This window comes from Odocoileus virginianus, chromosome 10 (assembly GCF_023699985.2).
Source record: "Odocoileus virginianus isolate 20LAN1187 ecotype Illinois chromosome 10, Ovbor_1.2, whole genome shotgun sequence".
Classification (NCBI taxonomy): domain Eukaryota; kingdom Metazoa; phylum Chordata; class Mammalia; order Artiodactyla; family Cervidae; genus Odocoileus; species Odocoileus virginianus.
In genome coordinates, this window is record NC_069683.1 from 28710390 (window position 1) to 28737973 (window position 27584).

The following is a 27584-nucleotide window of genomic DNA, read 5'->3' on the forward strand; positions in this document are numbered from 1 at the left end:
GACAATTAAAAAATACAATTAAGTGATGGGGAAGAATAGGATACAATGGAGGGCTTCCCAGGTGGCACTAGTGGTAAAGAACCCACCTGCCAATGCAGGAGATGTAAGAAACAAGGGGTTGATCCCTGGGTTGGGAAGATCCCCTGCAGGAGGTAAAAGCAACCCACTCCAGTATTCTCGCCTGGAGAACCCCCAAGGACAGAGGGGCCTGGCAGGCTACAGTGTATAGGATGGCAAAGAGCCAGACCCAACTGAAGCAACTTAGTATGCATGCAGGATACAATGGGAGGACAGGAAGGGTATTTACTCTTGGTGGGAATGGGAGCAGACTGAGAAGTATTTTTAGAACTTTTTAAAGGTAATTTTAAAGAATGAGTAGGAATTGGGAAGAGGAAGGAAAGTGTTCAAGATAAAGAGAAATCATAGAGGTGAAAGTGTTGGGGAAAGCACCCTCGAAAAAGGCCCCTTTAATTCCTTCTTCTCCCAAGTAATTTCTCCATTTGATGAATGGAGTTGCATAGTACACAATATGCAACTTTTAGACCATAAGATCTCTAAAGATAAAACATATTACTTACACAGGGCACTCGATAAATATGTATTTAGCTTCAGAAGAGAATGAGGCTGTATATGTGTCAATGCAAAATGCGAAGTTAAAGCATTAAAAACATCTGCGGTAAGAGATGCCTATGTAGTAATATCGCTTTTTAGAATGATAGGAATAATCACACTCACCCAGGTGATTACAGAGATCAAAGCAGCAGGGAAGAATTGATTCATAAAGTTCTGGAGGAAGCACAAAATAATTATAGTTCCAATCCTCAGATGTTCCTTTAAATGTTATTTTAGGAAACATAATGGAAACCTGGTACACATCAGAAAGAAAAAAAATCACCATTCATTTTTGTTTGCTTAGTTTTTCTACATGGTATTAGCTACTCTTTCTGTGTACTAAGGTTCTGGGTTACTGGTGGGAATAGCCTTAGCAGACCTGACAAATTACTTTTTCTTTTTTCTGACAAATTACTTTTAAAATCAAATATTAAAAAAGAAAAATCAAAGTTGTGTCCATGTCACAACTGAAGTTTTTACCATTTCATTTTAGATGTGTGTTCTAAAATCTTTCTGCTGCTTAATTGACAGGAACTAGACAGAATTAAATTTTGATAGAGAAGGAGATTTGAGGATATATCTGTTGTCTTGATAGGCTAGAATAGATGAAAGCGTAAGAACCTCTTTTCCTCCTCTCAATTTATTCTAGCTCATTCAGCAATTCATCCCTGGGTTTGAGAAGGCAATTGTTTGATCCTGTCATTTCTATAGCTAAGTAAATAACCCTCTAATAATGAGAAAATGTACATAAATGTGTTTTGTGAATGGTATGGCTCTATACACAAATTTAATAACTTATTTTTTATTATTAATTTGGAAGTATTTTTGATACCAGTTTTCAAAAAGTGTCTCTTTCAAGGGCAAGGATTACTTTTTCATATGCTCTCCTGTAGTATGGTATGTTGTGACTGAAGTATGGTAAGGGGTTGATGACAAATTCTCTAACTTGACAATTCCTTTATTTGATAATTCTTAACATTTATCTTTTATTAATAGACTTTATTTTTTTAAAAGTTTTAGATTTACAGAAAAAATGAGTAGAGTACAGGAAATCCCCATATGCCTCTCCTCACCCCCAGTTTCCTCTATTACCCTGCATTAGTATGATACGTTTGTTACAATTAATACACGAATATTGTTACACTGTAATTAACTAAAGTCCATATATATTCAGATTTCCTTAGTTTTTGCCTAATGTCCTTTTTCTGTTCCAGGATCCCATTCAGCCTTAACAGTTTAGTTATCATGTTAGTTGTATCCACATTACTCTCAGTTGTCACATCTTCTTGTGCTCCTCTTGAGTGTGACATTAGTTTTGGGGGTCATCTTCATTTTGGGGGTCATGAACTGGGTTGAAAGTTATGGATTCTCTCCACAGAAAAATAGGCAAGCTGTGGGGGTACTCTTTTGCCCCCTTCTGATGCCTATGTCAGAAGCTTTCTCTATCTCCTTTATACTTTAATAAAACTTTATTACACAAAAAAATTAAAAAAAAAAAAAAGAAAAAAAAATAGGCAAGCTGTAGATGGCTAATTTAAGGGAGGTCTATCCACAGCAGATTCTGAAACCCTGCTTTAGAAGAAACGGATGATCCTTAGAACGTCCACTTCCTCACATTAGGGCCATGCTCTACCTCCAATTTGCTGTGTGACCTGCCTGCAAACCCATTTCCTACATGAGCCTCAGTTACATCATCTGTGAAATGGGGGATTTGGTTTACCTGATATCTAAATCCTTTTCTATCACAGTAGAAGGTGGGGTCACCTAGAGCTGTCCACATTTGAGCAACAAAGATTGGTAACAGAAGACCATAGCAGGTCAGGTTAAGAAAGTGAATAGGCTTATCAACAAGGAGTTGTGGAGGTTCAATAGGGGAAAAGACAAAACCTGGGTTCCACTTTATGACTGTGGATTTTGTAAGTCCTTTTGTAAGTGATGAGTTTCTGTTTCTTCATCTGCAAAAAATATGAAAGCCCTGCTTCTGGTAGTTATGAAACTCCTTGGAGCAACAGCGGAGAATGTATCAAGAAGGGTATCATGTGAGGAATTACAAGAAAGAAAATGGAGAAAGGGGGTGAAGGGCGGATGTGAGGAATGAGAAGCAAGGTTGAGGGCTCAGGAAAGAGGAACCATCCGTACACCTTTAAGCCTTCCGACTTCACCTGCACTTGTTTGGGTCAATTCCATCTCCTTTCCGGCCCCGCCTCCGCCCCAATTCCCTCCCCTCCCCTCAGGCTGCGACTGGCCACTCTTCGCATGGCCGCCACGCTCAGCCACTTTCCACCACGCGAGGGTAGCGGGCGCGCTCTGGCGCCGCCACCTCTCTCCCATCTCTGCCTGCCCTTGACCTCTTTCGATTGGTTCATCCAGTAAGTGACGTAAGTGCTCCCTATTCCACCTCCAACAGTTCCTCTAGCCTCCGCCCCACCACCTCCCTGCATCTCCCCAAGCCAGTGAAAACCTAACCACCCCTGATCTCGGCTGAGCGGGCGGAGCTGGTAAAGCAGGCTGAACCAGGAAGGCGCAGGCCGTGGCGCGCACGCGCACGCACGCACGCCGGGGCTGGCGGGGCGGCAGGCTCGCGCCCGGGCTCGCCCCGCGCCGCGCCACAGGCTCGCGCACTCAGCAGGTTGGGCTGCGGCGGCGGCAGCTGTGGAGCTGAAGCGCTGCGTGTGAGAGGTCCCAAACGCTTCTGCGGCTCCCACTCCGCCACCTTTACCTCAGTTTCGGTGCCGGGTGCTGAGAGGGGAAAGGCTCTAGCCTTGGGATCCCCCCCACCCCTAGCACACCCCTGGCTGCTTCCGACACCGCCTTCACTCCCTTTCTAGCTGCGGGCCTCGCTAGGTGCTAGGCGACTCCGAGGGGAGGCGACGGCGACGGCTGTCTGTCTGTGTAGAGGAGCCCTGCTCTCCAGCCTTGCTCCGCCGCCGGGCCCTGTAGGGGCCGAGAGAGCTCGGCGCCGGCCCTTCCTCTAGCCTCTTCGTCAACCGGTTGGAGCAGCGTCGGTCCGGGAGGTCTCTGGGCTGAGGCGGCGGCAGCTTCTCCGGCTCCATCATGTCCGCGGGCGGAGACTTCGGGAATCCGCTGAGGAAATTCAAGCTGGTGTTCCTGGGGGAGCAGAGCGGTGAGTGCGCGGCTCCCCCATTCCTGGCAGCTGGCCGTGGCTTCCCCGCACCGCCCCCCAATGCGGCCCTTCAGTCCGTGGAGGCTCCCTGCGGGCCTCGCGTTCGCGCTCGGTTCTACCCCCCGCAGCCCTTGCCCGTATTCGGTTCGCCGACCCCTCTTCGCCACCCGTTCCTCTTCCCATGATCCGTCGCTCGGATTTTGACCCTTCCGTCCCCGACTCCGCCGGCTCCGTTCCCCGCAGCCCGGCCCTCTCCGGTTGATCTGCCCTCCCCACTCCTCACCCCGCCCAGCCCCAGCCTCCAGTCCATCCCTTTCTTCCTCCGGTCTCCGTCGTCTCGCCAACCTCAGCTCCCTCCCTTGAGCCCCACCCTTGTTCCATGCTCTTATCCTAGTTGGTCTGCTCTGTGAGGCCCACCCGGGAAGCCCCACGGTGGGTAACCGGCCCTCTTCAACCTTGTGCTAGGAGGGTGGGATCTGGGCGTTGTTTTCCCCAGAGGTTTAGCCGCAAGAAGTGCGGGTCTTGCCGAAGGTGGGAAGTGGGGGGGGGGGGGTGGTGGTCTAGGAAATTATTGTTTTCACCTGGGTGGGGAATTGGCCTGGGTTTTGGAGGATATATATCTGAATTGGAGGGGACTTGGGGATGGAGTGGCTGGTGAGTGAGGGAGTGGCGGCGGCAGTGGCGATTTTTGCCCCTTGGGTTAGGCTGTGGCTCGTTGGAAAACCTCGTTTTCTTTTCTTTACTTTCATCCCTGACAGTCCTTTTGGCAGAGTTCATGCCTTTCCAATCTCTGCCAGATGCTATGTCATGATCGTTTTACTTGGAATTTTTCACATCTCACCTCTCCTTTTTCTGCTTCAACGCGAAGCAGTATCTGATTCTCCTCACGGTGGTGCAGACACGAATTACTGGGGAGATGTTAATTATTCCATTTCATTATTATTTTCCAAATATATATCAATATTTAGGATTCCTTTCGGGTTTAGAATAACGAGTATCTTTGTTTTGTAGGATTTCATTTGGGCTTTGGGAGTAACAGTAGAGAAGGAATAGATTCATCCACTTATCTAAATTAGATTTGAATATGTAATATCATTTTGGCTAAATGATTCTTGTATAGTTAATATTGTTTAGTATCTGATGAGTGAAATTATGTCATTTACCTGGTCAGACTTGTGCTGTCATTGTACTTTGTATTAGGTATAAGGTTCTAATTTTGTGATGACTGTCTCTAAAATTACTTCTTAGGGTAATTCCAATTTTATGCTATATTATGCAAACTTCATACTCTGTAGTTTAGTGATTATCATGCTCTGTTGTTTTTCTCACCCTTTTCTTATCTTTAAAACTGAGTCATTGAGAGATTAATTAGTTTCTCCCCAGTCATCAGACAATTGAGTTACATGCTAGATATTTTAGGTTAGGCTGTAGAAAACATTTATTTCTTTTGATGGGTAAGAAGATAGCTGGTAGCAAACAAGTTCGGCGCTCTTATTACTACTTTGAACTATTTATACTAATTGGAAGTAGGTTAATAATAGTTGCACAATTGCTTCCAGTTGGACTTGAGGAATCGTTTTTCTCCTTTCATAAATAATCTTTTCTCCCTGACCTCTTATGAAGTCTCCTCTTTGCATATTTTTCCTGAAGTAAATATAAACTTGTTCCTTTAAGTAACTTAGTGAAACCTATGAGATTGATCCCTGTCTAGGTATTTTATGACAGTTTCAAGACAGTGCCATACATAAAATACAGCTATTGGTCATTATTGATAAATAGGACACACATACACACACACAAAGTGCTTATGGTGCACTCTATAGGGATTTTATTGCCTGCCTTACATTGTGATGCAGAGCTATTTAGTTTGCATGAAAAATACATTAATCTCTGTCTTAGGAAGATTAGTATGAATAGAGACCATAATTTAAGAATCTGCAAGTTTCCTTTGCATTTCTTGAGTATTTATATTCTAATTCACATTGCAGAGTTTTATGGCTTCTCATCTAATTTCTTTTAAGTCTTAACTAACTCCCCTTCCTTCCACCGTCTTAAATTTTTTATAACTAGACTTGATTTTTTAGAATAGTTTCAGATTTACAGAAAAATTAAGATCCTGCAGAGTTCCCATCTAGCCCCACCCGGCTTCCCCTATTATTAACATCTTATATCTCTATGGTACATTTGTTACTGTTAATGAACGAATGTTGATACATTATTAACTAAAATCTATAGTTTATTCAGGTCTTCTTAATTTTTCTTTTTGCCTGTAAACATTCAATTCAGGATACCACATTACATTTGGTTGTCCTGTCTCCTTAGGCTCATCTTAGATTTTTTTTTTTTAGCATTGTGTTTACATGCCTTTTAACTGTAGAACTGTGAGATTAATTATCTTTTGAGACCACTGTATTGCTCAGTAATACTGTCCATTGGCTTTGAAAAGATTGATCTCTGTTTTCACAGGCAGTGTCTGTAGTTTTCTTAGGCATTAGCAAAAGTCTGTAGAGTCCATGTCATCTTGATTTAACTCATGAATTTTTTATTTTTAGGTTTTAGAATTCCACAGTTCATCTTTCAAAGACCAATCTGTAGCAAAGCCTTGTCTCCTTAATAGCATTTACCATATTTCTAATTCTTACTTGTGTTTATTTTTGTCTGTTTCCCACAACAGAATGCAAGTCCCATGAAGATTTAAAATTATTTTTTTTGTTCATTGTATCCCCAGGGCCTAGAATGGTGCCAGGCTTATAGCAGGTACTCAGAATGAATGATGATTGAATCTAATAGTAACCAAAGATAGAGTCATCTTTGTTATGGTGAAGTCTACATTTTTTCCTTATGCAATTAATAGTTTAACAGTAACTCTTTTGGGAGGGGGAGGCTGCACTGCATGGTTTCCGGACCCAACCAGGGATTGAACCCAGGCCAGCCAGTGAAAGTGCTGAGTCCTAACCACTGGACTGCCAGTGAATTCCCAACAATAACATTTTGTACTTATATTATTTGATTGTATTTGGGGATAGTCCAGATGCTCAAGGGGCATGGATTCCAGTAATTTACATACAGCCTTTACCATGGCACTTAAAAAAAAGTGACCATAATTTTATATATTATTTTTTTTTAGTTGAACAAAATTAGTTTTGTATTGTTAAAGTTATTTTAAATTATTTTCTTTTATTATAGTGTCTAAAATTTGTCAAGTGATTATTAAAGACAGATTCATGGAACAGATTTGAAGTTAGGTAGACTGTTTTATTTAACTTTTAAAAAAATTAAGGATCTGTGCTCTATAGTGAAGATGAATTGTTTAGTATTATGAAGTCTCATATTGAATTAATGACATCAGTCTTGGTAATCTTACTGTGGTAAACTTTTATGGTTTCTTTGTATTTCAGTAGTATAGATGATTTAATAAAGAAATGTTGAAATATACATCTTAAATCTGTGTATTTAAGTTTTATTTGAGGAACCTCTTCTGTTACTACTTTCGATTATTGTCTTGAAATGCAGAGGTACTTCTAGGAATGTCATGATAGTTTAGAGTAGAAAATAATACAAACAAATGTTATGAGTTACAAATTAGGAAGTGTAATCTCGAAAAGAAGCACATACCTGGCTTAGTACTGCTTATTTTTTTACTTTGTATTACCTTTTTTACATTAGTTCTTTTGAATTGTATGCAGTGTTGGAAAAAAAATCTTAATATCAGAGACAAGAAATACGGAACAGTTTCGACTGGCTAGGCCAGTGCTCTTTGTTTCTTCTCAAAATCCTGTTATGCTTTTACAAATTGTTGAGGCTTCTAAAGAGCTTTTTTATATCCCTGTTTACTGCATCAAAAGTTAATTGAGAAAATTTTAAAATATTCATTTCATCTAAAAATAATAGTATTAACTCTATTACATGTTGACATAATCATTTTAATGAGAGAGAACTATTTTCCAAACAAAAATTTAGTGGGAAAAAAAAATTGGTGAAAGAGTGGCATTGTTTTTACATATTTGCAAATCTCTGTAATGTCTGATGTATTAAACGTCTTCTGGTTCTAATAACTGCTTCTGCAGTTCTTTTATATTATCATTTATATTCTTTTATAATATCACACATCACATAGACTCTGAGAAACTCCACCATACACTCATGAGAAAATGAAAGTGATAAAAAGGCAAATAACATCTCGATATTACGAAAATGGTTCTGACCCTCAGGAGAGTAGTGGGCCCAGCCAAAGGGTCCTAGAGATCCTGGGAGTTGGTGGACCATATTTTGAGAATTACTAGGTTCTAGATAACATTAAGCCATTTGTATCTTTTAGCTTCATATTGTATTTAGAACAGAAGGAATTTTTTCCATATCTTGTTTTGAAATGGTAAAGCTAATCAGTAGACCTAGTAATTATGAGCACAGTGTCTAGGTTTCATATTTTAAGTCTAATCACTGATGTTGGGCAAATTATTGACTTCTTTATCTATAAAATAATAATAATAGGACCTATCATATACAGTTATTGTGGAGATTTAATTAATTAATTAAATGTAAAGTATTTAGAAGAGTGCCTGGCACTGAAAACTGCTATGCTGTCAAATAGTTTAATATGAGCCTACTCTTTTTTTTTTTTTTTTTTAGTTCTAACACTTTATTGCTACCAACCCATTTCCCTCCACCCTTGTGCACACATGCTCAGTCATGCAATCCCATGGACTTCAGCCCGCCAGGCTCCTCTGTCCATGGACTTTTCCAGGCAAGAATACTGGAGTGGGTGAGCCTACTGTTAAGAAATAAACATTTCATCATGGAAGAAATATATAATGGGATTCCCAGATGGCTCAGTGGTAAAGAATCCACCTGCCAATGCAGGACACACAGGAGATTCAGGTTTGATTCCCTAGGTCAGGAAGATCCCCTGGAGGAGGAAATTGGCAACCAGCTTCAGTATTCTTGCCGGGAAAATCCCATGGATAGAGAAGCCTGGTGGGCTACAGTTCTTGGGGTTGCAAAGAGTCAAGACATGACTGAGTACACACACATGCAGGCACAGTATAGTGTGATGAGTGCAGTTACTTTGAAAGGTAGAGTTAAAAGGTACAGAGAAGTGACAGAGGAGTGTGGTGTTTTGGGGAAGGTACGTTGTAACTGTGACTGACTAATAGTTTAAGCACCTTTTAGATGAAATTATTGAATTAGAGCTTTCCAAAGTTGAAGGAGATATTTAAGAAGTCACTTAATCCATTTCTCTTAGGACTTTAAACTGGACCACTTTTTTTCTCCCCTAACTTTATTTTTAACTGTTAATACAATCACGTTTAACAAATCAAATTATGTAAAATGATATTCTTCAAATAAAACTTAACTACTGCTCCTGTTCGTATGACCTCATTCCTTATTTCCTCCTCCATTATATAGTATACTCTGGGATTTCTTCATGTAAGCACAGGCAAATATGAATATAATTTTTTATTCCTCCTTTCATAAGATGTATCAGATTTTCTTCTGAACTTGACTGCATCAGGTTTTCTCTCAGTTTGATCTGCCTGGGACATCTCCCCCAGAATCTTACGATCTTTTCTAATTTATACTGGTTACCCTCCATGAGTGATGTACAGCTGTCAACCTTTACTTTTATTTTGAGATTTTCCTTGTCTCTCATGTGCATGGATTCCTTGTTCCTCAGATTACATTTTTCTTCTTTATTGTTCACTCCCTCATTATGTAAACATATCTACTAGTAAGTTATCTACTAGTAAGTAGCTTGCTAGTAAAAGGAGCATGTTCAGTTCAGACACTCAGTTGTGTCTGACTCTGTGACCCCATTGACTGCAGCACGCCAGGCCTCCCTGTCCATCACCAACTCCCGGAGTTTACTCAAACTCGTGTGCATTGAGTTGGTGATGCCATCCAACCATTTCATCCTCTGTCATCCCCTTCTCCCGCCTTCAATTTTTCCCAGCATCAGGGTCTTTTCCAGTGAGTCAGTTCTTTGCACCAAGTGGCCATAGTATTGGAGTTTCAGCTTCAACATCAGTCCTTCCAATGAATATTCAAGACTGATTTCCTTCAGAATAGACTGGTTGGATCTCCTTGCAGTCCAAGGGACTCAAGAGTCTTCTCCAACACCACAGTTCAAAAGCATCAATTCTTCAGCACTCAGCTTTCTTTATAGTCCAACTCTCACATCTCTACATGACTACTGGAAAAAAGCTTTGACTAGATGGACCTTTGTTGGCAAAGTAATGTCTACTTTTTAATATGCTATCTTGGTTGGTCATAATTTTTCTTCCAAGGAGCAAGCGTCTTTTAATTTCATGGCTGCAGTCATCGTCTACAGTGATTTTGGAGCCCAGAAAGTAAAGTCTCTCACTGTTATTGTTTCCCCATCTATTTGCCATGAAGTGATGGGACCAGTTGCCATGATCTTAGTTTTCTGAATGTTGAGCTTTAAGCCAACTTTTTCTCTCTCCTTTTCAGAAACTTTCATCAAGAGGCTCTTTAGTTCTTCTTTACTTTCTGCCATAAAGGTGGTGTCATCTGCATATCTGAGGTTATTGATATTTCTCCCAGCAATCTTGATTCCAGCTTGTGCTTCATTCAGCCCAGCATTTCTCATGATGTACTCTGCATATAAGTTAAATAAGCAGGGTGACAGTATACAGGTTTGACGTACTCCTTTCCCGATTTGGCACCAGTCTGTTGTTCCATGTCCAGTTCTAATTGTTGCTTCTTGACCTGCATACAGATTCTCAGGAATTCTCGCAGGAGAACATGAGCACACTTCCTTCTACTCCACCATCTTGGAGAAAATCCCAAAAAGGAACATGGGAGAAAGGTTTTTTAGACCTTGTATATCTGAAAATGTGTTTGTACAGCCCTTACACTGAAGTTTGGTGGTGTTAGAATTTTAGGTTGGATGTGTTCTTTCTTCAGAAATTTGAAGACATTAATATATTGTCTTGTAGTATCTAGTGTTGCCATTATAACTCTTTGTCTTTTGATCTTTCATGATAATGTGTTTGTTTTCATTTTATATCCTGAGTAGTACGTGTAAATCCTTTCAAATTGGAAGCATAAGTTTAGTTTCAGGAAAATTTTTTGACTCAACTAATGTGATATTCTGTTCTCCATTTTCACTCAAATTCTTATTAGACCTCGTGGATTGATCCTCTAATTGTGTCTTATCTTGCCCCCTTTTCATTTCTTTGTTTCTGTTTTAATTCTCAAAAGATTTTCTCAACTTTTATTACCTTTTATTTGTGCTGTCATTTTAATTTCAAAGAGCTCTTCTTTGTTTTCTGATTGTTTCTGTCTGTAGAATCTTTTTTGAGTCTAGCATCTTCTCTTGTCATTAAAAATTTTTTTATTGAAGTATAATTGATTTTCACCATTTGTTAATTCCTGCTGTATCTCTTGTCATTTTGAGAACATTAAAGGGATATGACTTTCTTAGTACTCAGTTTTTTGTAAAGTGCTTTTCATTTTTTAACTAGTTTTTTGTTTCTTGTTTGATATGGTCCTCAGAGAACTAGTAATTCTCGACTGTCTGCCTTTTTTGAAGAGTTGAGCACGAAAATTTGCTTTTAAGCTCTTATGTGGGCTTATTGGGTGTCTCTGTAGGACAATCTGCCTGATTTCTTTTGGGGGAAAGTCTCTGATGTTAGCTCTTTTAAATCTTTTTGCCATTCACATTTCTTAAAGAAGAGTTGTCCAGTGTTCTGCTGGAGAGGATAAGCTTGGTTGCCAGCTTTCTTGGAGCTGAATGGAGACGTGTACTTTAAATTAGAAGGTGAGTTAAGTTGTTTAGGGAAATAGACAATGTGATTTAAACAGATTTTAGGCCACCTCTGGACTAAAGATATTTTGACCTATAGTTCCTTTTCACAGAAAGACTGAGTTCGTTTAGTTTTAGATAAAGCATTCCTTTTGTACTTCCAAAATTCTTAAAACATTCCTCTCCAGAATATTGTACATTTGTTTTCAAAGTCTTTACTGTAATATTTTGTATTTTATGTAAACACAATCTAAATGGTTACTTCAGTCTCAATCTGCTAGTTCTTAAGTCTGCACAGAATCCATCTTAGGTCTTTTAAATTTCTGTCCTTGGTGTCTAGCATAATGTCCTTCATATAAGCAACCATAAAATATTGAATCCGTCCAGTCATTAGGAAACTGAGTAAATAGGTCTTTCTTTCTTTAAGAAGATGACATAAGCACCAGCATATTGACATTAAGTAAATAGAACAAAACTGGATGGCTATTGCAGTTATTAATTTGCAAACCTCTTATGTTTGTTTATCAAGTTGTTTAATATGGAATGTTTATTTCCTTTGGCCCATGAAATTTTTATAGTTAATGTGATGTGGGGGAAAAGTTGAAGGGCAAGAGTTAGGGATACAGAACTATGATCTTTGCTCTACCACCTTATATATTATGTGCTCTTAGAGTTTATTTTAATCTCTATGTAAAGTGAGAAGAATCTACCCATATAATGTGGCCTGCATAGATGATCCTCTGTAGGCTCCACGCAGGGATTTACTGTCAGCATCCTCTCATATTCCTACCGAAATTGAAAGTAGTTGAAATTGAAAGTAGTTCCTTTCCACAGAAAGACTATGTTTAGTTTTAAATAGAGGATTCTTTTTGTACTTCCAAAATTCTTAAAACTTTCCTCTCCAAAATATTGTACATTTGTTTTCAATATATTTACTGTAGCATTTAATCTTTTATGTAAAAACAATCTAAGTAGTTATTTCAGTCTCAGTCTGATTGATATTCTTTCTTTGTGTGTTTGTTTATTTGACTGTGTTGGGTCTTAGTTGCATCATGCAGGATCTTTTGTTGTGGCGCATGGACCCTCTAGTTATGACATGCAGGCTCAGTCGTTGCAACATGTGGGCTCTCTAGTTGCAAGGCATGGCCTCCGGAGTGCTTGGGCTTAGTTGCTCTGCAGCATGTGGGATCTTAGTTCCCCCATGCGGGATTGAACTTGCCTCCTCTGCACTGCAAGGCGGATTCTTAACTACTATTTATTCTCATTATACCGTGAGGAAATTGAGGCATAGATAGGTTCAGATAACTTGTCTCAGTAGTGTTGAGTTGGCCAAAAATTTCCTTTGATTTTTTAAGTTAAAAATAAAAGACATTTTTCATTTTCACCAAGAACTTTATTGAACAACCTATTCACTGTTTTGTTCCACTACCTTCTACCATTTTTAAGGCAACTTCATAATTCCATCTTCCCAAAACTTTATCTTTTTGAACAAAGGACTGTTTCAGGTGCCTTTTGCCGTCTTCCAGGGAGTTGAGAGTTTTTCCATTAAGAGAACTTTATAAAGACTGAAATAAATGGACATCTGAAGGTACAGTGTCTTCAGTCATATTCTATAGTGGTGAATATGGCAGATGAATCAGAACTTCCCAGCCAAGCTGTAGCATGTTTCATCAGAGAAACATGCAGTCTTGCATTTTCCTGATGGACGATTGTGTGTTTTCTCTTGACCAATTCTGGATGCTTTTCCTTAAGTACTGCTTTTACTTGGTCTAATTGGGAGCAGTTTTTGGAATTAATCATTTGGTTTTTCAGAAGGAGCTCATAATAGAGGACTCCCTTCTAATTCCACCATGTATACAACATCATCATCTTTGAGTGAAGACCAGCCTTTGGTGTGGTTGGTGGGTTGTTCATTTTGCTTGTTCCACGATCTCTTCCATTCCACATAATTGCACAGTATCTAGTTTTGATTGCCTGTCACAGTTTGTTTTAAAAACAGAACGTTTTCATAGAGATTTGCATGCAGAAATACAGTGAACTTATATGGAACCCAAACATCAAAGTGATTAACAAAACCAAGCTGATTTTCAGCCTATGGTTTTCAGTGCTTGATTTAGATATTTTGAGTGTATCAGCTATATTTCATATGGTATAACATTGATTGTTCTCATTTAATGTCTTTGCTTTGATTGCTATCAACTTCAACTGATCTATCCAACTGTGGAGCATCATTTATTGAGAAATCTCCAGCATGAGGCTTTGCAGACTACTTTTGATATGTTCCATTAGTCACAGCACCTTCTCCATACACTGCGCAAGTCTTTCTTGCATTTTAGATGGTTTTTACCTTTATTGAAATAATAAAGCTTAATATGCCGAAAATGGTCCTTTTTTCTTCCATCTTCAATATTAAAATGACTACACAAAAATTTGTGAATTTTGATAAGTTTTTTTTAAAAATGCACACTGATATGACACCTGTCACAATACAATCTAACAAAATTGTTTTGAATGAAATTAAAGATAGCTGAGTGCTACTAGAGCCATCTTAATGGGGAAAAAAAGAATGAACCTTTTATTTGGCTAACCCCAATATATACAGTTTAGTAACTGGCCACACTTGGGTTTTGGCTCAACAGTCTGGTTCTGGAGCCCTAGTACTGAAACACAAATCTGTACTACCTTTCCTTGATAAATTTTGTATAGGTGAAATATGTGCAGAAAGTACAGGATACTTTGGTGTTCCTGAAACAATAAGAGTGAAAAAACTGTAATCATCTGTGGAAAGCTGAACTATATGCACTAAATCTGTTACATAAATTTAAATGTTTCTCAGGTATTTTGCTGTACTGGAATTTTGTAATTTATATGAAAATTTTTAATACATGTAACTTACTATTAAGTAGATAGTAAGATAAACAAATTAGTTTTAAAATTCAGTGGCTTTGATAAAACTTGCTTTGTTGATGATTGTTACTGGCTAATATTGAACTATCAGAATCACTTCAAAATGTTGCTTATACACAAGGAATGTTACAGGTTTATTTAATTATGGAATTAAAATGTGATATTCAAATGAGAATTGTTTAGTTACCTCAAGAAGCAACAGTACAACTGAAAAAAGTCTTTGAATTTGTAATATCTTACAGAAAAGATAATAGCTTGTTAATTTTCAGTTCTAAGATCTGAACAATAGGAAAAAGGCTTAAGCTAAAACATGTGAATTTAAGTCATATATATGGAAGATTTTCTTGACTGAAAAGATTGTAGAAGCATTAAGAGTGGACGCGGTTATGAAATCACCTGAAGATACTTCCTTTTTCAAACAGAGAAATGATTTCTTGGGAGAGCTAGGTGTGCTCAGACAGATCCAGAAGTATAACTACAATGCTTAACATTCTATTTTGTGTTCTACAGAACCATATTTGTTGATAATTAAATGTTCTTATTTGTTAGTTTTAGTTGGTCTTACCTCAATATAAGCTTCATTTTATCAGACCTTCTGGTTATGGACTGAATAAGTTTATTTATATAATATAGAATAAATTACATGGCATGGGTTGGGAGTGGGATAGAAAGAAAAGTATTAGAGTATAATGCTATATGAAGTTCTGTGTGTATGGTTGCACAGGAGTGTTAGGTACGAATGCTAAAAATACAAAAAATGAATAGCCACAGTGTTCAGTATGAGATTGGTTATTATTTGAATGATCATTTAAATTGCTTTTATATGGGAGGATATAATGAATGTTGTTGTGTAGTCACTAAGTTGTGTTCGACTCTGTTTCTACCATGGGATTCCCCAGGCAAGAGTACTGGTGCAGTCACCATTTCCTTCTCCAGAGAATCTTCCTGACCTAGGGATCAAACCCACATCTCCTGCATTGCAGGCAGTTTCTTTACTGCTGAGCCACCAGGGAAGGCATGTAATGAATATACTATTAGGGATTTTGAAAACTGTTTTGGAGAAGTAAGCTTAGCCGAAGAGCTCTGAATGAATACAGGAGAAATGCAAATACAGAAGAAATGCTGTTTTAAAATTAGATATGTTTAATCTTTTTGTGAAAAGGAGCTATTCTAATTTCTGGAAATTTTGTGATCATAAGTGGGTAGGAATATTTGAAAGAGGACTAAAATATGTCTTTAGACAATGTAAAGGAACCACCTAAGTGGACTATACTCTTTCTCTGAAATTTTGGGGTATTGTCTGTATGCGGAAGATATAACAACTTCATTGCTTGACCAGATGAGCCATTGAGATCCTGATCTACTATTTGGAGATTCTGTCTTTAAAACAAAACAAAAACTAGTTGAACTAAAATATTAAAGAATTTATCCTTTATACCTAAATAATATGTACCTATATTGTAAGGTATGTTTATTGCCAGTTTCAAACCCCATGAGAGCAAAGCCTTTAGTTTTCTTACTTCTTGTAACTTTTTAAGAAATTAATATGCTGGAAATGTGTTTTAATTGTTGAAAGGAGGGTATTTTTGAGCTTTGCTTTTTTTCCTTGGGTTTTTAGTTTTGATTACTTTATTATTGTATTATCAGAAGTATTTTTCCAAGTCAAAAATTATTTGCTTAAATTCTGCCATGGGCAGAAAAGCTAAGGTGCACATTAAAGTGACTATACTCACAGTTTAAAGAAAAACTTGTAAGTCAGGGACAGAGACACTGTGATAGTCTTAAACTGTTGCTTCATCCTCCTTCAAAACGTGTCCTTTATTCTCCATAAAGAAAAACAAAATGTGTAATTTTTTTCTTCTAAATAGACCAACTTATGCTTGCTTGCTTTTTTCATTCTTAATGACAACTTTTTCATAGAAAATGTTAGTTTTAATGAAGATAGATATATCAGTCTATAAAAATCTGAATTTTGTGTCCCATTTTAAGTAGTTTCTCCATAGTGTGAGTAATGAAGATAGCTTCCCATATAATACTTTAGAAATTTTGCTTTGTTTTTTGTGTTTTGTTTTGCCTTTCACATTTAGGTTTATAATCCACCTGAAATTTATATTTGTGTGTACTATCACATAGATGTCAGGTTTAATTTTTCCAATATGTATGTGTAATTATCCCAACAATATATATAAATATATATTTTAAATTTAGCTCCATGGGTCTTGGTTGTGGCACTCAGGATCTTAGATCTTTGTTGCTGCATGCGGGATCCTTAGTCTCGGGATGCAGGATCTTTTCACTGTGGCATGCAAACTCTTAGTTGCATCATGTGGGATCTAGTTCCTTGACCAGGGTTTGAACCCAGGCCCCCTGCATTGGGAGTGTGGAGTCTCAACCACTGGACCACCAGGGAAGTCCCAACATCATATATTTTAAAACATTTATTAAAAAAACAAACAAAAAAAACACATTTATTTTCCTCAGTGCTCTGCCATGTCAATTTTTTAATGAATGTCTGTCTGTAAATTCATTTTACAGACAGTCTGTTTCTGGAATTTCTGTTCTGATAATTGCTTTGTCTACAATTGCAACAATACAAAACCTACTCAGTGTAACTTAATATAAAAGCTATTGATTTACCAGAGAGCAAATTCTCCCAGCTTATTCTTTTTATTTAAGAGTGGCTTGGCAATTCTGGACTTTTGCAACCATGGGGAAATTTTTTAAAATAGAACTTCAATTTTTTAGTAAGATTTAAGATTTTCTTTTCTCTTTCTTATTTTTCTAGGACTGTGTACATTTCATTTAATGCTTCAAATTTATTATCACAAGTTATTCATGTTCCAATGTCTGCAGGATCTGTCTGTAGTCATGCTGCATTAGTTTCTAATACTCGTTTTCTGTACCTTTCATTTCTTGGTAAGGTTTACTGAAGGTTTATAAGTTTAATTCTGGGGAAGGAAATGGCAACTCACTCCAGAATTCTTGCCTGGGAAATCCCATAGACAGAGGAGCCCAGCGGGCTACAGTTCATGGGGTCACAGAGTTGGATGCAACTGAGCACATATAAATTTAATGTTTTTTTTTTTTTTTTCCAGAAAACTATTGACCATCTTTGTTGATTCTCAGTCATGTGTTTTCTGTCTTATTTCTGCTTTTTATTTCCTTTCTTCTGGTTTCTTTGGTTTATTTGCTGATGTGTTCCATCTTCTTGAACGCGAAAATATATAGCTCTGAGTTTTTTTGTTGTCATTGTTTTCCTAATATATGCTGCATGTAAGTGTGTATGTATAATTGTATTAATCTCCCTTTAAGTACTATTGTAGTACTCTTTTGGAGATTTGTTATGCAGCATTTGTTATTCAATACAAAATACCTTCTAATTTCTGATTTCTCTTTTGACTCATTGGTTATTTAGAAGTTATTATTTTCAAACACTTGGAGTATTTTTATAATTTTCTTTATATTTTTCATATCTACTTGTAGTATGGTTAGAGAATATATTTTCAGTATTTTTAATTTTCTTGAGACTTTATTTATGGTCCATATGTTATGTCAGATTTAATAAGTATTCCCTGTGAATTGAAGAGAATGTGAATATGTTAGGCGCAGAATTCAATATATGGTCACTGGATCAGTTTTATTAATCAAGTGATTCAAATATTGTGTCTTTATTCAGTTTTTGTCCTGTTATTAAGAGAGGTATGTTAAAATTTCTCATGATGATTGTGTCTCTGTATATTTATCTTTGTAGTTTTCCCATTTTTAACTTCTGTTTTTGAGCCTTTTATTAGGTGTGCACAGATTTGGAATTGTTATTATGGTCTTGGTGACTTGAACCTTTTATCATTATCAGGTGTTCCACTATTTCTAGTAATGTTTTTTGCTCTTAAGTTTACTTTGATGTTACCCACCTGCCAATGCAGGAGATGTGGGTTTGATCCCTGTGTTGGGAGTATCCACTGGAGGAGGAAATGGCAGCCCACTCCAGTATTCTTGCTGGGACATCCAATGGACATAGGAGCCTAGTGGGCTACAGTCCATGGTGTTGCAAAAGTCAGACATGACTGAGTGAATCAGCACGTACTAATATACTTATTCTGATGTTAGTATAGGTTTGATTGGAGGATAATTACTTTACAATATTGTGATGCTTTCTGCCATACATCAACATCAATCAACCACGGGCGTATCCATGTCTCCTCCCTCTTAAGGGCTTCCCAGCTGGTGCTAGTGGTGAAGAACCTGCCTGCCAATACAGGAGATGCAAAAGATGCGGATTCAATCCCTGCATCGGGAAGATTTCTGGAGAAGAGCATGACAATCCACTCCACTATTTCTTGATTAGAGAATTTCATGGAAGGGGAGCCTGGTGATTTATGTCCATAGGGTTGCAAAGAGTTAAACACAATTGAAGTGACTTAGCACACACACTCCCTCTTAAATCTCTCTCCTACCACCCTCCCCATCCCACCCCTCTAGGTTGTCACAGAACACTGGCTTTGGGTTCTCTGCATCATACAGCAAATTCCCACTGGCTATTTTACATATGGTAATGTATATATGTCACAAGCTATAATCAAAAATTGCCTGGAGAAATATTAGCAACTTCAGATATACAGATGATACCACCCTTATGGCAGAAAGTAAGAGGAACTAAAGAGCCTCTTGATGGTAAAAAAGGAGAGTGAAAAACCTGGCTTAAAACTTAGCATTCAAAAACTAAGATCATGGCATCTGGTCCCATCACTTCATGGCAAATAGAAGGAGAAAAAGTGGAAACTGAGGCAGATTTTATTTTCTTGGGTTCCAAAATCACTGTGGATGGTGTCTGCAGCCATGAAGTGAAAAGGTGCTTGCTCCTTGGAAGGAAAGCTATGCAAAGCTAGATAGACTATTCAAAAGCAGAGACACCCCTTGGCTGACAGAGGTCCGTGTAGTCAAAGCTATGGTTTCTCCAGGGGTCACTTGTGGATGTGAGAGTTGGACCATAAAGAAGGCTGAGTGTGGAAGAATTGATGCTTTCGAACCATGGTGCTGGAGAAGACTCTTGAGTCGCTTGGACAGCAAGGAGCTCAAACCAGTCAGTCCTAAAGGAAATCAACCCTGATTCATTGGAAGGACTGATGCGAAGAGTCGACTCATTGGGAAAGACCCTGATGCTGGGGAAAATTGAGGGCAGGAGGAGAAGGGGCCAGCTGAGGATGAGATGGTTGGATAGCATCACTGACTCAATGGACAGGAGTTTGAGCAAATTCCAGGAGATAGTGAAGGACAGGGAAGCCTGACTCGCTACAGTCCATGGGGTCACAAAGAGTTGGACCTGGGCATGACCTATCAACTGAACAAAAACAACAACAAGGTATATGTTTCAGTACTACTCAAGTCATCCCACCTTCTCCCTCCCCCATTCTTAACAAAAGTCTGTTCTTCATGTCTGCATCTCCTTTGTGTGCTAAGTCACTTTAGTCATGTCCTACTCTTTGCTCCCCTATGGACTATAGCCCACAAGGCACCTCTGTCCATGGGATTCTCCAGGCAGGAACACTGGAGTGGTTGCCATTTCCTACTCCAGGGGATTTTCACCAACCAAGATGAAACCTGCCTCATATTTCCTGCATTGGCAGGTGGGTTCTTTACCAGCAGGATCACCTGGGAAGCTGCCCTGCAAATAGGATCATCATTTGCACCTTTCTGGATTCCATGTATATATGTTGATATATGATGCTTCTTTCTTTCTGACTTACTCATTCTGTGTAATAGGCTCTAGGTTCATCCACCTTATTAAAACTGACTCAAATGCATTCCTTTTTATAGCTGACTAATAGTCCTTTGTATATGTACCACAACTTCTCGATCCATTCATCTGCCAGTGGACATCTAGGTTGCTTCTGTGTCCTAGCTATTGTAAATAGTGCTTCAGTGAACATTGGGGTACATGTGTCTTCTCATTTTTGGTTTCCTGAGGGTATATACCCAGTAGTGTGATTGCTGGGTCATATGGTAGATTTTTTTTCCCCTAGTTTTTTAAATACTCTCCATGCTGTTCTCTATAATAGCTGTATCAGTTTGCATTCCCACCAACAGTGCAGGAGGGTTCCCTTTTCTCCACACCCTGTCTAGCATTTACTGTTTGTAGACTTTTTGATGATGGCCATTCTGACTGGTGTGAGATGATACCTCATTATAGCTTTGATTTGCATTTTCCTAATATTGAGCATCTTTTCATGTGTCTATTAGCCATCCATATGTGGATGCAGAGTCTTAACTGTGGGACTGTCAGGAATGTCCCTCTGTCTTTTTACATTCATCATTTTTGTATTCTTATATTTCAGATGTGTCTTAGTAGTCATCTAGTTAGGTTTTGTGTTTGTCCAGTCTGGTAATTGTTTTTAAAATTGGAACATTATTAAAAAAATATTTATTTTTGGCTGTGCTAGGTCTTCATTGCTGCATGGGCTTTTCTCTAGTTGATGCAAGCAGGGATTAATCTCTAGTTGGAGGCTGGGGGTTTCTCATTGCAGTGGTTTCTCTTGTTGCAGAGCACAGGCTACAAGGAGCTTGGGGTTCAGTATTTGTGGCACATGGGATCAGTAGTTGAGGTTCTTGACCTCTAGAGCACAGACCCAGTAGTTGTGGCCCATGGGCTTAGTTGCTCTGCAGCATGTGGGATCTTCCCTGATTCAGGGATTGAACCTGTGTCTCCTGCACTGGCAGGCAGATTCTTTACCATTGAGCCACCAGGGAAATCTAGTACATTTACATTTAATATAATTATATATTTGGACTAAAAATAAATCTACCATAGTCTTAATGTGATTTTTTTTTTGTCCTAAGTATTTTTTTCTCTTCTTCTGTTATTTGGATTTGTAGTCTTTTAAAAAATTATTATGTATTCTTTATTAATTGGGATGTTATACCTTTTTTTTTTCTTTTTATTAAGTGATTACCCTAGAAGTTGTGGCACACAGCCATGACTTACAAGTCTACAGGTAAGTGATTCCTTTACCCTTCTGGACAATACAAGGACCTTGGCACTCTAACTATACTTACCATTCTTCCTTCTGACTTGACTTACTATGTGTACTTTAAATGTGTGTGTGTGTGTGTGTATAAAACCCCATACGATATTACCATTTCAGGCAACGATTAGATTTTTATTTTACAAGGAAACCTTTTTATTGAAGTGCAACATATAGAAAAGCATATAAATCATAAGTGTCAGCTTGAACGAGAAAATTTGCTAGTCATATTGACCTGAATATTCCCGTCCTTATGAAAGCTATTTCTTACATTAATTAGTAAATTTGACCTTCTGGTTCTAAAACCTGTTTATTGAGTTTTTTTTTATGTGTGTCCCTGTGAGCTATATCTATTTTAATTTGCCAAAAATGCAGACTTCTTGACAATCTTAGTGAATGCTGCCTACTTGGTGGTTTCTTTGATTATTTCATTTAGTGCAGGCAGGTACCAAAACTATGAGTATAGCTGTGATCAAGATAGACAAGGTTCCTATTCTGCAGCTTACCATTTATAAGTTGGGAAAGGTAAAATGGTAAATAATGCATAAATAAGGTAATTAGAGATGTTGAGATATTGCCATTTTTTCTAGTTTTCTCCCATTATAAAAAGTGGATCTTGCTTTTTCTTACCTTGTGTGTGGGTGTGTAGTTACTCAGTTGTGTCCCGACCCTTTGCAACCCCATGGACTGTAGCCAGCCAATCTCCTCTGTCCATGGGGATTCTCCAGGCAAGAATACTGGAGTGGGTTGCCATGCCCTCCTCCCAGGGGATCTTCCCAACTCAGGGATCAAACCCAGGTCTCCTCCATTGCAGGTGGATTCTTTACAGTCTGAGCCACTAGGGAAGCCCTTCCTTACCTTAAATTTCTATAATTAGACTTTAAAAGTTCTTGAGTAAAGCTAATGTAAAACTTACACTAGAATTTCGAACTTTCCACTCAACTGTTCTTTGAGGATGCAGATTTTTTTCCAGCTCATCTTTTTAAAATAATTTTTTTAATTGAAGTTTAATTGATTTGTGTTAGTTTCTGGTATACAGCAAAGCGAATCAGTTTTAGATAGATATATGTGAGTATATATATTCTCTTTCATATTCTTTCCCACTATAGTTTATTATAGGATATTGAATATAGTTCCCTGTGCTATAAATAGAACCTCTCTATTTTCTATATAGTAGTTTGTATCTGCTCATCTCAGACTCCTAATTTATCCCTCCCCCACTTTCTTTTCCCTTTGATAACTATGTTTGTTTTCTAAGTCTGTAAGTCTCTTTCTGTTTTGTAAATAAGTTCATTTGTATCATATTTTAGATTCTATGTATAGGTGATATCATTTGGTATTTGTCTTCCTCTTTGTGACTTACTTCACTTAGAATGATAATCTCTAGGTCCTTCCATGTTGCTACAAATGGCATTTTTTTCATTCTTTATGATGACTGAGTGGTACTTCATTGTATATATACACCAGATCTTCTTTATTTATTCCTCTGTTGATGGACATTTAGCTTGCTTCCGTATCTTGACTATTGTAAATAGTCTGGTATGAACATTGGGGTGCATGTATCTTTTTCATTTTATCCTTAAGATACATTCATAGATGGATGTTGACTCTGTTACAAGAATAGGTTGAAAGCCCTGCTGCCATCTAAAATCCTTCTCAAAATACAATCTTAGGCTAAACGTAATTTTTTTTTCACTGCACCAATCAACTTGCACAGTCTCAGTTCTGTGACCAGGGATTGAACCTGGACCATAGCAGTGATAGCCGGGAATCCTAGCCACTTGGCCACCAGGGAATTCAGCTGAGAGTAATGTTGAGAGGTAATTTAGTTTTTCTCTCCTCCAGGCAGAACTGTATCTGATATTGAATTCATAGGTTCATAATGTAACCAGAAAGAAAAGTTCCACAAAATTAGGTTACATGAGCAAAATCTCAGAGGCTCAAAGGAACTTGTTATGCAAGAAGAATAACTAATAGCCTTCCATCACTGTCAGATGTTTTTTATGTTTGGCAGGGGTAGGAGATGACAGTAGAAAGACTAATCTCCAGTTTGAGTGCCTGCTAAGGATCTTTAGCTTAAGGATACTGGGGAGCATTAGAATGTTTATAAATTGATGAATGATACCTCTGGCAGTGGGCTTCCCAGGTGGCACAGTGGTAAAGAATCCACTTGCCAGTGCAGAAGACATGGGTTTGATTCCTGGGTCAGGAAGATCCCCTGGAGGGGGAAAAGCAAACTTATTCCAATATTCTTGCATAGAAAATTCCATGGACAGAGGAGCCTGGTGGGCTACAGTCTATGGGGTCGCAGAGAGTTGAACATGATTGAATGACTGAACACAACATAACAATAAACTCTGGTAGTGTAGAGAATGGACACTTGTGCACAGTACTTTCTTATTGACTCTCTTGTATGTGTGCATATTTGTGTTTCAGTGCATCGTAAACTTCTTTTGTGCTCAAGGCCTTACTCTTTATTTGGCTTTCAATCTCATTCTCCAGCCTCCTTGTTTCCTAGCAGTTGGTAGTTTTGGAATGATGTGAGAAATAGTAGCCATACAAGTATTAATATATTTGTTTATGTTTTATTCATCAGTGAGTCGTTACCTGTATGTGAATATCTTTTCTGTCCTCTTGTGTAATTAACTATTTTTTGTTTTTACTTCGGATATCTCCATTTCATCATCCTGGAAATTCATATCATAGATAAATGCCTTTAACATAAATATTATTGTAAAGAAATAAAACATCTTTATTAAAAACAACTTTTGAGCCATATTGTGAAATTACTTATTTTAGCAATTAATTTATATGACCAAATTCATTCTCCCTGTTTTTTTAATGTGATTGTACAAGTGTAGTTGTAGTTTTCTTCTTTTAAAAACTTTAGGAGAAACAATATCTTTATTCAATTTTGGTTTTTAGAGAAAAGTTACTAGCTTTATTGAACTTCATTGTTGTTGATTAGGTTTACAACATGGGCATAGTGTTAGCTTGGTTTAATTGATTTTCTGTTTTGCTGTAAAATTGCATCACCTAGGTGAGACATCCTGGGTATGATATTGCAGTGAGTTTTGCTTGCTGCTGAGCTTTTTTGCTGTGGTCCCTAGGTACCTTTTTCAGGTGTCTTTGTTACCATGATGGACTACAGATAGTGTGGTTTGTTGTATTTTTATGCTCAATTCTGTTACTAAAATCAAAGCATCTGATTTAAACTTGTATTATCATAGCACGTTGATCTTTTATAGTGGTTTATTTTTGTGGGGAAAAGTTATAAAATCTAAATATCTTGTTTCTTTCAGTGTTACCCGGCCAATATAACTGACAAGGTTCGAAGCAGTTCATAAATGTTCATTTATACAGATTGTAGAATAACTGAGACTTCTCTTTTTATGCAAACATTAGTCTTATGTTCTTTGAATCCTAAGTATTCTTGAAGAATATATTATGTAAGGAATTACTTTATAGAAGTTAACTTACAGAAGTTCTCTCTTAAATTAGTATCCCTTGGTTTTCTGGAGGCCCAATAATTAGTTCTGTAATCTTTAGTAATCAGCGCCTTTTTTTAGTTATCTTTGGTGTTCCAATATTGAAATTATTATACATAGCAAAATTTACCATTTTAACATTTCTATTTATACAATTCAGTTGTTGTTCAGTTGCTAAGTTTTATCTGACTGTTTGCGACCCCATGGAGTGCAGCACACCAAGCTGTCCTTTGCTATCTCCCGGAGGTTGCTGATTCATGTCCATTGAGTTGGTGCTACTATATAATGATCTCATCCTCTGCCACCCCCTTCTCTTTTTGCCTTAAGTCTTGCCCAGTATCAGGGTCTTTTCCAGCATGTCAGCTCTTTGGATCAGGTGGCCAAAGTATTGGAACTTTAACTTCTGCAACAGTCTTTCCAAGGAATATTCAGGGTTGATTTTCTTTAGAATTGACTGGTTGGATCTCCTTGCAGTCCAAGGGACTCTCAAGAGTCTTCTCCAACACCACAGTTCAAAAGCATCAATTCTTCAGCACTCAGCCTTCTTTATGGCCCATCTCTCACATCCAGTATATTCACCTTGTTGTACAGTAATCACCATCATAGATTTTTAATCACAGCTTTATTGAGATAAAATTGTATACCACACAGCGCTGCTTTCCTGTGGAATCTGAAGGAACTCTCTCAGATTTTCCCCCTCTAGAACTGATACCTAGGTTAGGTCATCATGGTGACTGGAGAGGTTGATGAGAGCTGTTAGTTTTTAAATTTGGTGGATCAAAAGTGCTATAACTGCAGTCAGATTCAGCAAGATCATTCTGCAAGGCCATCAGGTTCTAATCAAAGTCCAAGTATGTGATGTAAACCTAGTGAACACATTTACTTTGGTGCTTAAAGTAGAAAACCACTTCTGTCTTATACTGGTTTAGTTTTAGTTGGGGTAATAGACGCTGTTGGAGGACATGTATTTGCTTTCAAGAAAGCTGACAGAGTTTCACTACCAGCACATTTAGGGGGGCTACCCAAAGTGTGGTCTAGCAGGCAGTCAGACTTGTTTACACACTGCTAGAAAAACTGGACTTTAAACAAGGAGCTCCTGTATTTTACTGCTTACTGAGCTCTGCTCCACAGTACTCATGTGAAAGCTGGAGGAAGTATTCAGGTTATGGGGCTGGTGGAGGAGTTGGGTAGGCAGTGTGCCACATTGCTAGAGCTTATGGCTTAAAGGTTTTGTGCACAGCTGGTTCTGAAGAATTTGCTAAACATTGTTTAGCAAAATGGACCCCATGAAGTATTTAATCACAAAGAAACTAATTAAGTTGATAAAATTAAGAAATCTGTTGGTGAAAAGAAGTTGATGTGATTATTGAAATGTTAGCTAATGTAAATCTTAGCAATGATTTGAATCTTTTGGCACATGGAGGACAAGTAATAGTTGTTGGCAGCAGAGGTCCTTTGAAATAAACCCATGGGACATCATGGCAAAGGAATCTAGCATAATAGGAGTTGCTCTGTATTCATCTACCAAGGAGGAATTTCAGCAGTTTGCAGCAGTCCTTCAAGCCAAAATGGAAATTGATTGGTTAAGATCAGTAATGGGTCCTCAGTATCCATTGGAGAAAGTGGCCTAGGCTCATGAAGATGATATTCATAGCAGTGGGACTACTGGAAAAATAATTATCTTAAAATGATTGATCTTTTCATAGATTTCCTATGTAATTAGAGGTTTCTTAACTTCAGTTTTATGTACACTACATTTTCTTTAATTACCATTCATTTGACTCAGTGAGTTTTCTAATATTAAAAAGATTTATCTTTAGAGATCATAGGCATTGGAGTGCAGTTTATTTAATATTGGCACTATTTATGCTTTCTGTCTCTCATCAGAGTACCATCATATAGGAAATTCTTGATACTTGATCATTAATTCCATAACTTTAACTAAAACATCAAAATAGGACTGCTTGATTTCCAGGCCTACTTCATACAAAGGTTCTTTAGCCTCTGTGTGCATCATGTTCAGTCATGTCTGACTCTTGTGACCCCATGAACTGCAGCCCACCAGGTTCCTCTGTCCATGGAATTTTTCGGGCAGGAATACTGGAGTGAGTTGCTGTTCCCTCCTCCAGGGAATCTTCCCAACCCAGGGATAGAATCCCCGTCTGCTGCATTGGCAGGTAGATTCTTTATCACTGAGCCACCTGGGAAGCCCTTAGTCTCTGATTAATTCTGAAGATTTTTTGGACTAAACAAGACCCCCTTTCGAAACTAATCTCATCTAGATCTATAAGTCTCTCAGAAGGGCAAGATAAACAGTATCCAGATAAATTTGTTAATTTTCCAATATTTCCCAATACATTGTGACATCACTAGTTTAATGGTTGATTACTAACAATCCATATATTCTATGAGGACAGCAGCCTTCTTTGGTATAATATGATACTAGGTATGTAATTTCCAAATAGATAATTATTCATTGATTCAATTTCAAAGTAGATTAAGAATTATCTTTTTATGTGGGATTAAATATTTTTACTTCATTAATGAATTTGGCACATTAAGAATGATATGCTTTTGTTTTCACAAGATGGCAGCTGTAATAAATTTTAGAGGAAATTAAAAAAAAATTTTAAATCATATACAGTTCACTCATTTAAAGTGTACAATTC

The 27584-nt window shown here is 37.8% G+C and overlaps 1 protein-coding gene and 1 pseudogene across 3 annotated transcripts in view; both read left to right on the forward strand.

The window, feature by feature from the left end:
* Positions 1–3072: 3072 nt before the first annotated feature.
* The window catches only part of RAB6A (RAB6A, member RAS oncogene family), an 85475-nt gene continuing 60963 nt past the window's right edge, over positions 3073–27584 (forward strand). Inside the window, exon 1 of one of the 3 annotated variants that reach the window (XM_020902776.2) lies at positions 3073–3736. In XM_020902776.2, coding sequence (XP_020758435.1) covers positions 3667–3736 — 70 coding nt within the window. In that variant the 5' untranslated portion in view covers positions 3073–3666. Of the gene's footprint in view, positions 3737–4087; positions 4169–27584 lie in introns of those variants that run through there. The other 2 variants (XM_020902775.2, XM_020902777.2) reach the window with 2 other exon arrangements.
* On the forward strand, positions 3918–26606 carry LOC110143173 (quinone oxidoreductase pseudogene; annotated as a pseudogene).